Source organism: Rhinolophus ferrumequinum, chromosome 12, assembly GCF_004115265.2.
Source record: "Rhinolophus ferrumequinum isolate MPI-CBG mRhiFer1 chromosome 12, mRhiFer1_v1.p, whole genome shotgun sequence".
Lineage (NCBI taxonomy): Eukaryota > Metazoa > Chordata > Mammalia > Chiroptera > Rhinolophidae > Rhinolophus > Rhinolophus ferrumequinum.
The window spans coordinates 47,063,264-47,080,234 of NC_046295.1; the positions used below are offsets into that span (position 1 = coordinate 47,063,264).

General features: G+C 35.4%; 1 protein-coding gene across 2 annotated transcripts in view; it reads right to left on the minus strand.

The window, feature by feature from the left end:
• Nucleotides 1-609: 609 nt before the first annotated feature.
• The window catches only part of UBQLN1 (ubiquilin 1), a 37,177-nt gene continuing 20,815 nt past the window's right edge, over nt 610-16,971 (minus strand). Inside the window, exons 4-11 of one of the 2 annotated variants that reach the window (XM_033122325.1) lie at nt 14,223-14,485; nt 13,574-13,732; nt 13,185-13,419; nt 7,872-8,014; nt 4,787-4,870; nt 3,457-3,572; nt 3,030-3,198; nt 610-1,702 (exon numbers count right to left, since the gene is read on the minus strand). In XM_033122325.1, coding sequence (XP_032978216.1) covers nt 1,550-1,702; nt 3,030-3,198; nt 3,457-3,572; nt 4,787-4,870; nt 7,872-8,014; nt 13,185-13,419; nt 13,574-13,732; nt 14,223-14,485 — 1,322 coding nt within the window. In that variant the 3' untranslated portion in view covers nt 610-1,549. The remainder of the gene's footprint in view (nt 1,703-3,029; nt 3,199-3,456; nt 3,573-4,786; nt 4,871-7,871; nt 8,015-13,184; nt 13,420-13,573; nt 13,733-14,222; nt 14,486-16,971) is intronic. The other variant, XM_033122326.1, reaches the window with a different exon arrangement.

Sequence of the window (16,971 nt, forward strand, 5' to 3'; positions counted from 1 at the left end):
GACCTTTTTTTTTAATAGCAAGCAACTTACGGAAGTAAAGGAATTCAAATTTTATTTCCCTTGATTTTATTGGTCTGAACTCAATTTAGATTACTTTAACATTTTAATTTCCTGTAAATGTACATGAGAGACTGTAATGACATAAGAGAATACTGAACCAGAGTCAGCCAAATATATTTCTGACCCCAAAGTTATGTTTTAATTGGTCCTAAAGGAATGTACCACCCCAACAATTTGAGAGTTAGGCAAACAGAACTTCTCTGGGGAGGAAAGAAAAAGGCTGTAGAAAGCCAAATGTACTCAACATTGTTAAAACGGCTCTTTGTTTTTCACCCCTGAATGATACTTGTTTACTACACTATATGCACAGAAATCCTAACAGAATCTTCGTTGCCAGTATTACTCAGGCTGGCCCAATCCAGGATAGATCCCCGCCCCCTCCCCTAAATTCCCTTCTCTGAGGCTCTGAAAGCACAATATTTAACTATTTCTTAATAAACTACCAAAACACTTCAGAAACAAGTAGCTCACAAATCATTTTAAATTCATGTATCGCCTGTGCATGAGAAATCTGATAAACCCAAATAACTGAAACATCAAGACACTTTCAGTGAAAGCAACATTTCAATTACAAAGTGTAATGCCTGTTTATCTACCTATGGGAGAAGCTGAAAAGTCCTAGGCAAATGCACTTTTGGGTTACACTATAGTGCTCCTTCAGTCTGCACAAAGATTAAGGTAATTTACAATCTGTGAATGTTGAGACAATGTTACATTATGTTGTCTGTACAATTAAATGGCCTTACAGAGATAACCAGAATCAGCTTTTCTACTATATTTTCAACAAACTTGACTGGCACTTTTGCTCAGAGATGTTTATCAAAGATGCTGTAAGATTCTACACAATTAGGAAATACTCAACTTTAAAGTTATTTCCTTACCTTTACCTTTTTTTTTGGTTGTAGGTGTTTTGCTCGGAAAATCTACGGCAGTACATTTCTAGAAATGCAGTCCCGAATGTGCATACTTTATTTGTATACAAATAAAGCAAAATTGTCAGTAGTATAAATCTTACAGCATTTTGTTTGCAAAAATACATGCCAAAGTCACAATAAGCAATACTGTATACCGCAAATTATAGAGCGCAAATGATTTGCTTCTTTTAATGCTTTTATTCTACATAAATTACTACCATAGGCTAATGTTTAAAAAGCAAATAAACTGGACAGATGCAGGACAAAAATTTCTTCACCTGACTATAAAAGGTGATATGTTTTTTAAAAATTACAATAAATGCAGAAGTGTCTGATACATGCAATAGCCTTAAATGAAAAAGCATTGATTCCCATTGTTCCACAAAAAAAAAAAAAAAGGAAGAAAAACATAGAGAAACCCACACATCTTACTGCACTCCACCTTAAAATGCATCATATTGGGTTTGTTTATAACAGCACAGAATTCCAAAAGTCAAAATGAAGTAAAGCAGGTATTTTAAAGATTTAAGAGCCGTTATCAAAAATAAATTACATTTTTTCAAGATACAGAAACGCTATGATGGCTGGGAGCCCAGTAACCTTTCAATAGCCGCATTGATATCACCTCCTGTTGCTATTAGCGCTTGCAAGTTTGCTTCACGGTTCAAAAACCCCATAGCACTGAGTTGTTCCAGTTGTTGCTGAAATCTGACTTCTGGATTCTGCAGCTGTTAAAGAAAAAAATAACCAAAACTCTGAGCTACAAATGCACTAGACTCTCAAAACATTTTCAACATATTTAAAAGTCTATTAGCACATTATTTTGTTAAGTTTAAGTAGTCTAATTTATACCTAAACAACCATGTCAAATAGATCACATGCTTAAAAAAATAGCTTAATAAACCTCAACCATTATTTTACGTATTTAAGAAACTAATGAACAGGCAATGAAAATTATATATGGAAATAATTTAGAATTAGATAATTTATTTTGTAGCTATTGACCAACTGGATAATTATAAAAGCCAATGTCCTCATGTATAAAATTCTTAAGTGCTAATGAGGCTTAGAATGTAGATTCAATTTCTGCATTGGCCAAAAGTCTTCAGAAAAACATTTCAGCTTCAGGCCTGCAGACTATACTCCTAACAATTGAGCTGCATCAAATTTTTCTTCAATAATGAGATAAGACAAAAATACATAAATGATCAATCAATCCTGATCAACCTGATAATGAGGCCTGTAGATTGTTCAACTTATATAACAACTCTGTCTAATAATACCTAAATTTTTTTTTCTCGTTAAGTCCATGAATATTTACTGAGCAAGAAGCTATGCTAGGTATCAGGGATACAAATACTTGTATGAGATAAAAGCCTGCTCTGTTTTTGTATTCAGTAAGGCTTAAAATAAGCAAGCATGCCATTATTTTGCCATGCTGAAGTTTGGAGGCAACCTACTATAATAGGTTTGAACTGGCAATCATCTTTGTATAATGGCAGACTCTTAATAAAGCCAATAATGTTTCCAGATGCTAAAACATTATTATGAGCCCACATTTTTTAGCTATATTTGTGAGGTGTACATATGTAACAGAAGTTCCTAGAAGAGATAGTAGCGGCAGGGGTAAGGTAGTTAGGATTTTGTTTTTTAAGTCAAAATACAAAGACTAGATAGAATACAGTTGTTTGGGAGATATTTGGGGATAAGCAAGTTTCTTATTTCTCCCTGACAAACTTTTATAAAATTAACATATTTAACATAATTTTCAAATAGAGACTCCAAACAAGACTGCATTTTAAAAGGCATTTTCTAAAAAATAAGGCAAAGTTTTAGCACTTCTCACCTATAACTGAAACATTTCCTTTAGTGTCTAATGTAGTACCAAAGTACAATTCAGTACCAGAAACAGTTTTTGTAATGCCTATTTTAGAATCAATATCCTTAAGATTGTGCTTTTCATTACAGTCTAAACCCTAAAGCACTTTCTTTTCTTTCTTTTTTGGAAATTTCTAACATAAGGAATGTAAAACATGAACAGAAAAGCATCACTACCTGAGGATTTACTCCAGCAAGAGCCTGCAGCATTTGTTGGATAAACTGCTGGTGTCCAGGTTCGGTGGTTCCTGCAGTGGGACTTGGGTTTTCACTGGGGGCAGAGCTAGAGCCATTGGTTCCTGAAGAGCCTGCAGTGCTTCCTAATGCCCCCAGGCCAGGAGTAAACCTAAGTAAGGAAAGCACAAATTGGTAATAATGCTAAATTCCTGCAAAATAGGAGGCCAGACCAGGACAGCTGGTGTTAAATCAGTTACATTCTAACATAATATCAGCTAAGTTATACTCTTAAAATGAGAGCATTTTTTAACTTTGAAAGCTGTCTTAAAAACAATCTCAACAAAAAAAGGTAAAATGATATTAAATCTGAAATTCTCAGAGAAAGTAATCGTTGTGCGCTTTCATAACCTTCCCCAAAGAAGCCTACCCTGGGATGAGGCCGGGGGCTTCCGTTGCTAATGTCTGTAAACCCTGCTGAATCTGCAACAAGGCTTGCATTGCTCTAGGGTTTGACATTGCCGATAATGTATCAGGATTCTGCATCTAAGGAAGAAAGAAAACCGGTGGTTATGGGGGAATTACAACCAGTGATGGTAAAATTTAAATGTTTTCTTTGCTATGTTTCTGGAGAAAATCTAAAACCTTACTGCTAGACACTGGTAATCCATAATTTATTTCCCAAAATAAACACAAGCACCTCCTCTTTGACAGCAAACCTAGTGTGCAAATTGTTATTTGACCTCCTCCCAAATCCATCATGAAAGCCATCTTTCATAATGAAAGACAATCAGGAGCTCCTCTGGAAGCCACAGCTGTTCCCTTTCTCCAACAGAAGATGAAAGTATTATTTCTAAGAGACAACTCCAAATGCACAATTTATATAACATGGTAATATGGTAAAAGCCACATATTCCTCCTGACCAAGTGTTAATCTGTTTGTTGCTGATGTAACAATTTTACCAATAAACTACACTCTAAAACAATAGTTCCAAATTTGAAGTTAATACATGTGTCCTGAGTTCAGCTTCACTACCTCCGAATATACACCACCTGACTGACCAATAAAAGATAGGCTTACATTACAATAGACCAAGGACACTAACAAACCTTGGATAATGGTTTACAGGCCTGAGAATCATTTACATAATATTTAAAAGTCCTAGAACTACCAGTTTCAAAACACCAAGACTGATTTCTCTTTTATCTTTTTAAATAGTAACATACCATGGCAATCTCAAGTACTTTTTTAATAATAAAGCCTTCCTTATATGACAACACTGACAATTTTAATCTTGCTAATTCCAAGTTTGAGGAAATGAGATCTACCCCATGAAAAACAGGTGATGTATTACATTTGGAGGAATTAAAACATCACAAAGAAAGCAAACCTGTAAAATAGGATAGGGTAGCTCTTTCCTGCTACTGGAGATTAGTTAACATGACACAGTGAAGCACTTCAAAGTTAGTCAAGTGAAAGGAAATGGTTTATGGTAGCAACAAAGCATTCAAAATCCTAAATCCTCAAAAGCAAAAATAAAATGGTCCTTTCCTCAAAATTTATGTTTAAGAAATACGCAAAAGGTCAGCAGTGAAATGGGGCTCAGTTAATATCAAGCTGAGTTCTCTGTAAATTGACAGCATTACCAGACTCTATTCTATGTTTTGCTATCAGCCAGAGAAGAGCAAGGAAAATGTTTATCATCAAACTTTTTCAAGCAAATCATTACTGAAGATAGCTAGCATCTTTTCTTACTCACTTGTTGTAGGAAAGTTGGGAGCTGTTGTCTCATTTGTTCTTGAAGCTGAGGATTTCCAGCAAATAGGGGGTTATTCAGCATCATCTATGGGGCAAGTGTTCAAACAATTTTAACTGGAAATATCTGAAACAAGTAATGTACCTTGTTTAATAGTCTATCTTCCCCCAAGTGCCTAACCTGGCACTTAAAAAGGAGGAAGGTAGAACATGAATAAAAAAGAAGGGAAGATACTGTCCACAAGAGGAAATCTCCAGAAAAAAAACAAAAACAAGGCATCTTCTCTCTCAACGAGAATGATGATTATGATAATGACATGCAGTATCCTAAGAAATAAAGGCAATCATTTTCTTAGGCTTTTCCTGGAGCAAAGGTGAATAGCTGCCCTTGAAAGAAAAATGGGAATAACTGGCATTCATGAGGATATATTTTCTGCTACACTGACAGAATAAACATAAGCATCAAAACATGAAACTATACACGGCTTGCTTAGACACCGCAACACCCAAGTGGCAAGCAGAGAAAATCCAGATCTGGAACCACTAAACTACCTGCCTACTACAAAACAGCTAATATTAGGTCCAGAAAAATAACACCGCAGAACAGCAACCACCTTGCTAGAGAAAAGGAGCTGGTAGGTGAAAATCAGCCCAGGACTAGCACCAGCAGATCTCCGGGGGAAGTAATAAATACTTTATGACCTGAAAGATGTAAGTCCATTTAAGAACACCAAGATTAGCCTCTGGATTTCCCCTCACTATCACCAGAGATGAGAAAAGCGGCATGCCTCCTAACCTTCAAATAGGTGTTAGAATTAAAAAGTCAGGGTCAGTATTAACATGATGCTAGATAACTGAAAATGAAATTACAATACACAATCAGCATAACCAGAATCTAGTAAATACTCATAGCTTTGAAAGACACAATTTTTTTTATCAGTTTCCCCACCAGAATGAAGAGTCAAATAACAATGATTTACTGATAGCCTATTTACTGGCTCAAAGTTTGGGGGGAAATGATCCTTGCCCTCAAATAGTTAACCATATTTGAGAGTAATTATATGTAAGTACTAGAAGTAGAGAGAATTCCTCTCTCCCTCCTTTAGTTTATCTATCGTTGCAAAGTGGACTACTTAACTTTTTAAAAAAGTATCTAAAGCAGGAAGAAGTCAGACAATGGTTTATGGATATAGAGTATGTATTTCAAACTGATCAGTAACTTTACAGTAAAGTAATACCTACTTGAGCTCAACAAACCTGCTTCTTTATTGGCTCCAAATAACTTTTTATTATGAACATATTAATAAAGTCATCACATTTATCTTCCCAATTCATGTTATTTGAAAAAGCATGTCACCTTAAACTTAATTCATTCTTTCATAGAAAATCGTATCTCATTTGATGAGGATATTTCTCCTAACTTACCTGTTTATATAACAATAGTTTTTACACTCAGACTTTTTCGAATGCCTAAAAATCAAAATCAGAAGAGAACTACAAACTTTAATCTGCTGATAACCGGAGCACATTGTAAATGTTTCTAAATCGTCGATAACAAAAGACATTCCTTCTTTGTCAACATTTTGCTTTGAAGAAAGTGCTCATGTCACTTTATAAATATGAAATTGTTAATAAAAATGGCTGGGAATGTGCTTGCTAAAGCCAAATTGTTCAAGATGCACATTCAGTGTTAATGATTAGTCAAATATACATTTAAAAACATACAAATAGGATCCCTTTACATACATATGTTCCACATTTAAATAAAGTGCTATGATCACAGGAAAGTGTGGCATTTAATACTAATAACTCAAGTCTGATAATTTTCATGAGTAAAATAATGTTTCGTAAAATGTACCTACAATATACAAAATTAAAAGAGTATACAAAAACTCACCTAAAAACTTCTTTATTTTCAATTCCACAAAAGTTTAAGAGGGCAAAAGTTATTGATGAAAATTATAGCTCAAAGATATATGCGCTAAATACTTCAAACAATAAGGTTCCAGACTTCAGAAAATAAAAAGCATTTCATTTGACATAATGAAGAAAGTGATTACCTTTAAAAGCTTTTAAAGTTTTGGAAATGGAAATAAACTATAAAGCGAACTATTTCAAATTCATAACATTCTACAAAAGCCATTTTCAATAAATAGCAAATGTAAACTACAGGTGATCAAGGCTCATTTTACATTCTCCAATGTTTTTCAAGTCCAATGGCTCTTAACCTAGGGGTATATCAGAATCACCTATGGAACTTGGGGGCGGGGGAAGAAAGGGGGAAGAGATCCAATGCAGTTAACTGAAAATCTCTCAGTCTGGCTCAAATAAACCCTTATAAGCTTTCAAAAAAAGGGGGGGGGGGGAGGTGGCCGGTTAGCTCAGTTGGTTAGAGTGCTAATAACACCAAAGTTGCCGGTTCGATCCCCGCATGGGTCAAGAATTTTTTTTTTCCCATTTTAAAACTCCCAAAGTGATCCTAAATGTTCAGCGACAGTTGAGATCCACTAATTTTCTTAACTATGGTCTCTCCAGTAACAAATTAGGAAATGAACAAAGGACCAGGATATTAACTTGGTGGGGAGCGGGGTAGATCGACAATAGAAAGAATGAGAACATTGTTCCCACAAATCTTCCTCTGCCTTTAATAAACAACTTAAGGCTATTTTATAACTGCCATTTTGAACATGATTACTCAGAATCTGTGCGAACTAATAAATGAAAGTATTTCAAATGTATTAACACTGTTTTTAATCATGTTCAAGATTTATATTTCATTAAAGAATATATCTTTAAAAAGCAAAGCAACCCAAAACTTTCCTATTCATCTCCTAAATCAGCATATGTAGGTAACAAAGTACACCTGCATTTCTTTATAGCCAGTAAATGGCAGAAATGAAGCTGCAAAGAAACAAACTGTCCAAAAAGTGGAGATGCAGTTTACCTACTTTTCAAGTGTGTTAAAGTAGTACACAACACAAATATGCCAAAATCACAAGTATCTGACAAATATGCCAAAATCACAAGTATCTGATTAGGTTATTTCAATTCACCCTGCACAGTCCTTCTCAATACAATTACAAACTCACCTGTGCAGCAAGGTCAGGGTTCTGGCTTAGTGACTGCATCATGCTTCTCATGTAGGGGGCAGACAACATGTTTTGCATAAGTTGTGGGTTTTCAGTTATTTGTTGCAACAAGCTCTGCATTCCTGGTGTGTTGAACATACTAGCTGGAAGTTTGTTTAAAAAAGAAAAAACACTGTATCAAGGAAAATATATGTAAACAAAAGTGCAATTTTTGAACAATATACACTGTGCATAATTTTAGCAGAGGAGTACACATATTACTTATCAACTGAACTAATTAATGAAGAATTTTAAAAACTAAGATCTCCAAAACACACCCAACATATACCAGGAAAGGAGGGCTTACGGGTTTTAAACATTCTGGTTGCATTCACAGTAAAATCACATCTAATGGAAAAGTTAAATTCTAGATCCATTTAAGACAAAAATTAAATTATGGTCAAAATTACTATTGAAAAATCCCATAAACTGACATCTGAGCCAACTCTTCCTCCAGGATCACTTAATCAGAATCCTAGTCAGCACTCAATATGCTCACACTGAAGAAAGACAGAAGCCTTCTTGCCAATGGAACAATAGATGCAGGCCTCCATCCCGTTTTCACTGGGCACTGGCACTCATTGAGCAAAATGGCAGACACATTTAACATTTCAGGGACCAGACAGCATAGAGACTAATAGTAGTATCTGGAGCCAGATTATTTGGGTTAAAATCTAATCTATGTAACCTTGAGCAAGTTATTTAGCTTCTTCATACTTCAGTTTTCCCATCTGGAAAATAGGGTCAATAGTATCTACTTCATAGGGCAGTTGTGACCGTTGAATTAGTAAAGTGCTTGCTCCTATTATTCTCTAGTTTTTCTTTTCTTTTTGTTTTGGTGAGAGCTACAGCTAAATTTATTTGAATTCAACTTTCTTTGAAAACGAATTAATTTGTTCAACATATATCCAGATTTTTCACTTGCTGACTACATATACTCAAACTCAAATACATTCTCAAACTCATATTGTACTTAACTCATTAACTTTTTCAGTTCCCTTATGCTCTTATTCCATCCAATGTTTCATCAGGTTTCAAAAAACATATGACTCTTCTCCCTTATCTTTCTAGTTATTACAGTTTGTTTTTTAAATACTAATTTTTTGTTTTTCTCCTATTTTTCTCATGTCTCAATTTTGTTTTTTTCCTACATCGTGGAGTCCAAGAGTATTATAAGACAGAGACTGACAAACATAGCCTGCAGGGAATATATGGCCCATGAGAACTGTTTCTAGATAGCCCATAAGCTAAAAATGGTTTTTACATTTTTAAATGATTAGAGAAAATAAACATTTTGTGAAATACAAAAACTATATGAAATTCAAACTTCAGTGCCCATAAATGTTTTATTGAAACACAGTGATGCTCATTTGTTTATTGTGTATGACTGCTTTTACACTACAAAAGCAGACTTGAATGAGGCTTATGTGACACTACCCTACTGCCCCATACTACTGCTCAGTGTACCACAAATCACAGTAACTGTTATACCTGATGCCACACAAATCACTGTAGCATGTTATTTTATTTATTACCAGTGCATACCTATCATGTCAAAATGAGAAGAAAAAAGAAGAATTAGGTTATGAATGTCATGCCTTTAAGATATAGTGGAGTATGGTTTCTTTTATCAAATGAGATGGCAACATTTTGTATTTATTATGCAATGACACTAAAGAATACAATACACTTTGACACTGCTAGACTAAGCACTCATCACAGTATTCCCAACTCACAAAAAAGCAAGTCAGAAAAATAACAAAATTTAAAATGCAGTATCCCATCACAGCCAAATTTCTTCACAAAATAAAACATGAAAATAAGGCTGCAACCACAGTTAAGTTTCCAAGTGACTTATTTGTTAGCCAGGTAAGGAAAGCAGTGTACTAATGGTGATTAATTAACATGGGTTCATTAAATCTTGATTGCGGCAGCCAAATAAATGTGTCCTGAGAAAATAAATTTAAAACTAGCCTTTCAGGGAGAACAGCTCCTCAAGAGTTAAAGACATTAGGCTCAATTAAAAAACAATGCAAATTATTTTGAGAGGTATTCCTTGGATCTTGATGAGCTGACAGATGTTATTGATACTGACCCGTTCGTTTTGAGGAACCAATGCCAAGTTTGAAGGGACTTAAAATTAGCCTCTATTAAGCAGTCTGCATGAACTAACTACAGGTAAACTATTTCAAAGTTGAGAAAAAACTAGTTCACCACAACCTGAAGTAGAATCTGATGGAACGTGCTAGATCTGATGATGATAAAAGCACATGTGAAGGAATAAAAGGATTAGTTGGACAAATATACAAAGCTTGTAAAAAATAAAATGTATTTACAGACTATGATTCATTGTCTTATTCATTGGCAAGTACTCTGGAAAATATTTTGAACTATCATGTTATTAAACCAGTAGGAGTTTCGATCACTTTTGGAAACTAAGCCACAGTCAATTCCATGAATTTTTGTTAGAAATACCCTGTCTTACGCAACCACACAGCAGCTTGACGGCTTAGCAGAGGAAAAGATTTATTGGCAAATTTTTCAGATTAGGGCTAAGATTGAAATTCTTCTGAACCACTCAACCACCAGTATGGAAGCAAGACTAAATGACTTTGGAAATCACCTTTTGCTAGAGACTTGGTAATGTTTCTCAATTAATTCAACAAGGCAAAACAGCATTTACATGCAAAACTCATACAGTGGTAAAGTCATTTCAACAACTGAAACTGTTAGAATCACAAGCAACATCGAGGTACTTTATACATTCTCATACTGTCAAAAGTTAAAAGATCTTCATTCCCACTATTTGCAGTAGACATGTTTTTTACCTCATATTACCATTCCAGCAACATTTTCTAGACCTCAATGCAACTGCAAAGAACTTCCACATTTCAAAGTTCATTTGACTATAACTGAGGCACTACCACCTTACCTTCAATTGGAAGTGATTAATCTGCAGTAACATGCTAAAAGCAAAGAATCTAATAGAATCCTGTAAGTGCTTTCCAACCTGATGAATATGCTATTAAAATCATGTACTTTTGGAATGAGTACATACAGTCGGTCCTCCCTGTCTGAGGGTTTCACATCTGTGGATTCAACCAACCATGGATTGAAAATAATCAGAGTAAAAAAAAAAAAAACCCAGAAAGTTCCTAAAAGCAAAACTTGAACGTCCGGGGCCAAGCATTATGCTGAATCAATGCAACTGAAGTGATGTATAGGCATACCTTGCTACAGCCTATATGCGGATATAGGTTATATGCAAATACTACACCATTTTATATGAAGGACTTAAAAAGCATGAATGGACTTTGGTATCTGCAGAGGGTCCTGAAACCAATCTCCTACATTACCAAGGGACTGTATTTGAATGAAATAAGTAAAATCTCATTATATATCAGTATTAATAGATAAACAATTGCAACAGGGAACTGTGTGAATACCAACTAAGCAAAATGTCATCCCCCAAAAAGAAACCCATTCCTATCATTCGTAGATACTTATAAAAAAAATTATATTTTTAATTCCATCAATAAAAAAACCTGTGGAAATGTTTTCTCTTGAAATGTAATATTCTTGACTCTGCCTCTTGACCTGAAAGAGATCCTTTAAAGGAAAAATTTGCTAATCCCTGCTTTAAGATTTCTCTACCTTCTAGAGTTAAGTGTATACAGGGCAAAAGAGAGGTCAAGAAATTCATCTTTACAGATACACGTGTACACACACGTATATAATATGTGTATATCCAACTTCAAAGAGTTGAGTAAAAATCATACTAGTGTACAAACATGCTAACAATTTGTTAGGCCAGCAAAGTAAATTCATTTTTGCTGTTTTTTTTCCTTTGATGATAGCATTAACATGAAGTCTTAACCAGATCACAGTACCAAGCCATTAAATAAAAAATCTGAGTAAAAAGTTGCAAAACTGATTTTTCGTTTGTTAGAAAAAAGTTACTGTAAAAAACCATGGTGTAGTAGAAAAAGCAGTTCGCGTATTAGGAAATCTGATTAAATTGTTGTTCTTGTCAGCTCTAAGACCTTTAAAATGTGAATAAAGCATCTCCCTCAAAGGATTGTCAATAAGAATCAAATAAGCAGTAAGTAAAATACAGAACAGGATTTTTTTTAAATTTAGAAATGGTATTACTTCAGATGTTAATTAGATTTACTGTGGCAATCATTTTGTAATACATACAGATATCGAATCATTATGTTGTATTCCTGAAACTAATATATATTATACCTCAATTTTAAAACATGGCTATTACTTCAATTTTTATAAAACCTGTATTATATCCAGACACCTCATGCTATCCACTGTATTCTATAAAAGAATATATAGCACTGTGATCACCAATTACACTGCCTATTCTGATTTCTTCTCTCAGTAATGAATTTTTAAAAAATTCTTCAGCCAGCATGTCATGTTTACACTTCCTCTGCCAAGGTACAGGCATCTTTTAAAATATATTATTCAGTCCTTCGCATCTTAAGGAAGTGGTCCCATGCTTTCATTTCTTCTCATTTATATGCCAAATATTAGAACTAAAACCATCCCTCTGGCTACCAACTTCAGACCTAATCTTATATGTAAATATCTGAATAGTTGGAAAAAGGATATCCATTTATTGAATCCAGTGTACAAGGAAATGATTAAAGTAAATTCCTAACCTGTTCACACATTAGACTCTAACAGCTTTATACAAACACAGATCTTAAACCCCACTGTGGAAGATGCTGATCCACGAGGTCTGAGGTTAAGACCTGGAAATTGGATTTTTAACAAACCTGGCAGGTGCTTTGAAGCAGCTAGTTTAGCCCTGTCTCAGGACTGGAGTTGAGAACCTGATATAGAATACAAAACCAGACTAAAGCCAGGAAACATATGCTCTAGTAATAAGCACACAGGTAACTGTGTTCCCTCTGCACTTCCTTTTTCCAAATGTTGAAATGAGATGATCGACCACCTACTTCTCCCAAACTATCTTACGAAAATGTTAAAAAAACAAAACTGCCCCTGGAAATCCTCAGTAACCCTATTATAATGCACACAACTGATCAATACTAATCATTACATATTTAAAGCTTTCTTTAAAAAAACCCAAAGCTTACAATATGAAAAGATAGTTCATAAATGCTACTTGTCAGAGAGAGAGAGAGAGAGAGAGAGAGAGAGAGAGAAGCACAAAGAATAACAGCGTTAAGAAATGGTTTCGTTATTCAAATAAGTGAGCACAGCAAAGAAAAGTGCAGGTTGTTATGAATATACCTCCTACTCCAGGCCCCAAACTCGGTGCAGTAGAACTCTGCCCAGCAGTGCCGCTCGCAGCACTACCACCAGTGCCCCCTACAGTGCTGGTGCTGCCACTGGACGCTGATGAATTCTGGGCAGTCTGTGGAGCCCACGGATTGGGTAATGGATCTCTATTTTCTGTACGGGAAGGTTGACTACCTTCACCTGAGGATGTATTGCTCACTAAGGAAGCGAATGGATTACCACCAAACTGTAATAAAAAACACAAAAATGATAATAAGCTTTTGTTGTAAATAACAGATTATGAAAATTTTTTAATGAAAATCACATTCCTCAATTACACACACATTTTTGTTAAAATAGGAGTTGCCCCTTAGCCTGAGCCTGGGAGCCAAAGTTATCACCTGCTCTTGTGCAGCACTCAGCATTGGTTCCTGAATATCTGTGTACATGCGTCGTAAAGCATTGTATCCCCCTGGGATGCTTTCCAGGTTGCTCAAGGCTCGGTCCTGGTTTCTCATCATTTCCTGCATCATTGCTGGATTCCTGGCAAGTTCCAATGTCTAAAGAAAAGATTTCCATTAAAAAAGGGCAATGAAATACACATGGATTACTTTATTAACTGCCACAGCTAATTTTATCAAGTTTTCTAATTCCATCATCAGTCTTCAATATTGAAATCCGAAAATTATTTTAAACAATTCCTATTGGATTTCACCCCAAAAAGCAAGCTAATATTCAAACCCTTTCAAGAAAGAAGCACTTTGGTATAAGTGAATGCCTATCTCCTGAACTGGACTCTGTTTCTTAAATATGAAAAATATCTACTTACAAGGATCTTTAAAATATAGCAGTAAATTCACAATTCAAATAGTCTAAATTAATGCTTTGTTCAAATAATCTAAATTAGTGCTTTGCTGAGTTTTCCTGAGCAAAGATTAAGATTTCCTTTTTTATCTTAGCCATATATATACAAGCCAAGCTCTTTAGGCATAAAAAAATTAATAAAGTATAATTTTTTAGCTAAATGAAATGGAAGAACATTCCACATACTTGTCTCATAATATCTGGATTATTTAGCATATGACTAATTTCTGGGTTTCTCTGTATCAACTGCTGCATCTGTGGGTTGGCCATAATTAACTGCCTCATCAGGTCAGGATTTGAAAGCATGCTCTGGACAAAGGGATTCTCCATGATCTGGACCATCATTTCAGGATTGGACATAAGTTGCCGCTGCATCTGGCTTTGTAGTTCAGAGAAGTTGGTAGTGTTCAAACCCAAGCTACTCAAACCTGCAAGTCCTCCCAGGCCACCTAAGGGGTAAAGAGAGAAAAAAAGACACATAAATGAAAGTCAGAAATTTTGTCATTAATATGACTGCTAAAATATGAAGATGCAAAAATATTAAATGAATCAATAGTTCATCACAGAAAACCATTTTAAAGCAAAAACAGAATTCCTATTACTTTTTATAAATACATGTTTAATTTCTATAATTGAAATTAGCCAAAAATGTATTCACCCTGATATTTAGGTTTAAGTAATAAAACCATACATATTTTTCATATGTGTGGTATAATATATATTTCTTATGTGTGGTGTAATACAAAAATATAAATCATGTGCCACATAACTTGTTCTGGTCAACAACGGACTGCATATACGATGTTGGTCCCTTAAGATTACAATGGAGCCGCGTACTTCCCATCACCACCAACCTCAGGGAAGGGGAGCAGAAGGCGCTCGAGTCTGAGCTCTGTAACAAACTCTTAAGCAATGATTTAGAGAGCTTCTGGGTTGGTGAACACATCTAAATGCTATTAGAGTGACTTGCCCAGAGAGGGCATGTAAGCTCTGTACTCACCCCCAACCCCCTTACCCCTGCCCTATGCTTCTCTTCCATTTGTCTAATTCTAATAAACTGGTAAATATAAGTATCTTCCTGAGTTCTCTGAGCCATTCTAGCAAATTACCAAGCCTGAGGAGGGGGTTGTGGGAAACCCCACTTTATAGCCTGCTGTTCAGAAGCAGAGGTGGTATGGGACTGTTATCTTAAGTAGGGGCAGTCTTAGGGGCTGAGCCCTTTAACTTGTGGGATCTGACACTAATTCCAGGTAGGTAGTATCAGAATTGAACTATTGGACACCCATGTAGTGTTAAAAAATTGGCTGGTGTCAGAGAAACACCCCTTAATATGCCAACAAAAGGGAAGAAAGAAATGAAAAATATGCTCTGGATTATACTTCTAACAATCTCTTTGCAAAAGACTAGTTTAAGTATAGCAATCTACCTATAAACTCTGGTTAGAGAAGAGCTGCTGTCAATCAAGGAGAGAAAAGGCCAGGACATTCAATAGAATGAAATCATGAAGAAACCTAACAGTTCCAAGAGGATGATAAAGTACTTATTATATAATGTTTACTTTGTAAAAATTACATAACCAACCAAATGCATTCATTCTTCACTTATTGAGCACTTTCTATATATGCCAGGGACTGTGCTACATGTTGGGAATAAGGTGACAAGAAAGACATAAGAACTACCCTCAGAACTCAATCTAGTGGGAAAGACAGAAAAGAAAAACAAATGCAGAGAAGTACTTCAATAGATAGTCCCAGATATTATGGTAATATAGTACCTAAGTGGGATGGCTGCTTTTCCACAACATGATACTTAATGAGTTTGGGGAATGAATAAGTGGCAAGGAGAAGAAGTGGGGAGTGTTGGGAGAGTTAACAATAGGCACAACAACATATACAAGAAGTAGAGATAAATATTAGATGTATTCTTGAAACTGCAAAAAAATTCAGTATAACTGGAATGGCAGACAACAGTGCTCATTAATCATTCCATGCGTAGCTTTATATTTCTTTTGCAGCTGAACAGGCCCATGTGACTAGTTACAGACAAAGGACTGCAAGAAATGATGGGTATCACTTCTAGCCATAGCATAGGAGGTCTAGCTTGACTCTCTTTAGCCGTGTCTCTGCCATGTTCCAAGTGGTGCAGCTGCAAGATAACAGATTTCTGCTAGCCTGAGTGTCGAAGACTATGCAGATGGGGGCCCCACTAACCAGCAAAAAGCATACAGCATGAAGGAAAGCTTTGGAGCAAGAAATTAAGCTTTGTGGTAATAAGCCACTGAGTTTGGGGTTATCTGTTACCACAGGATAGCTTATCCTGACTAATAGAACTGTTGAGATGTAGTAAGAAATGAGGATGGAGAGGTACACAAGAGCTAAATCACAGAGAATCTTGAAAGATTTTAAGCAGAATAGTCACTTAAGATGTTCTTATTTTAATAGCAGTGTAGAAATGACCCAGAGCAAACACTACAGATTTTAAAAGTTGAGAACCTACATCAAGAAAGTAGCAATAATTGCATGGGGTGGGAGAGAGAAGAGGTTATGGATCAAGAGATCTGGTGAGGAAGAGGTAGTGGTTTGAGGAGCAAACTGATGAGTATTTGCATTTATTTTGTTTTCTTTTGCTTTCTGAGGGGACACATACAGGCTAAAGTAGTTAGAAACCATCAGGTAATACCAAAGAGAGTTGAAAACAGGCATGGAGTTCAGAAGTGATGTGGGTTGAGATACAGAGTTGAGAGTTACCAGGATATATAGAGTGAGGATAATGTCACTCAGGAAAACGAGTAAAAGAAGATAAAAAAAAAACCAAGGCAGAACTCTGAGGAACAGTACCTACACAAGCAACAGAAGAAAACAGACCTACAAACGAGACAGAAAAAAAAGGGTCAAAAAATGAACTAGAAGTTAAAGAAAGAAAATTTCAAGGAGAG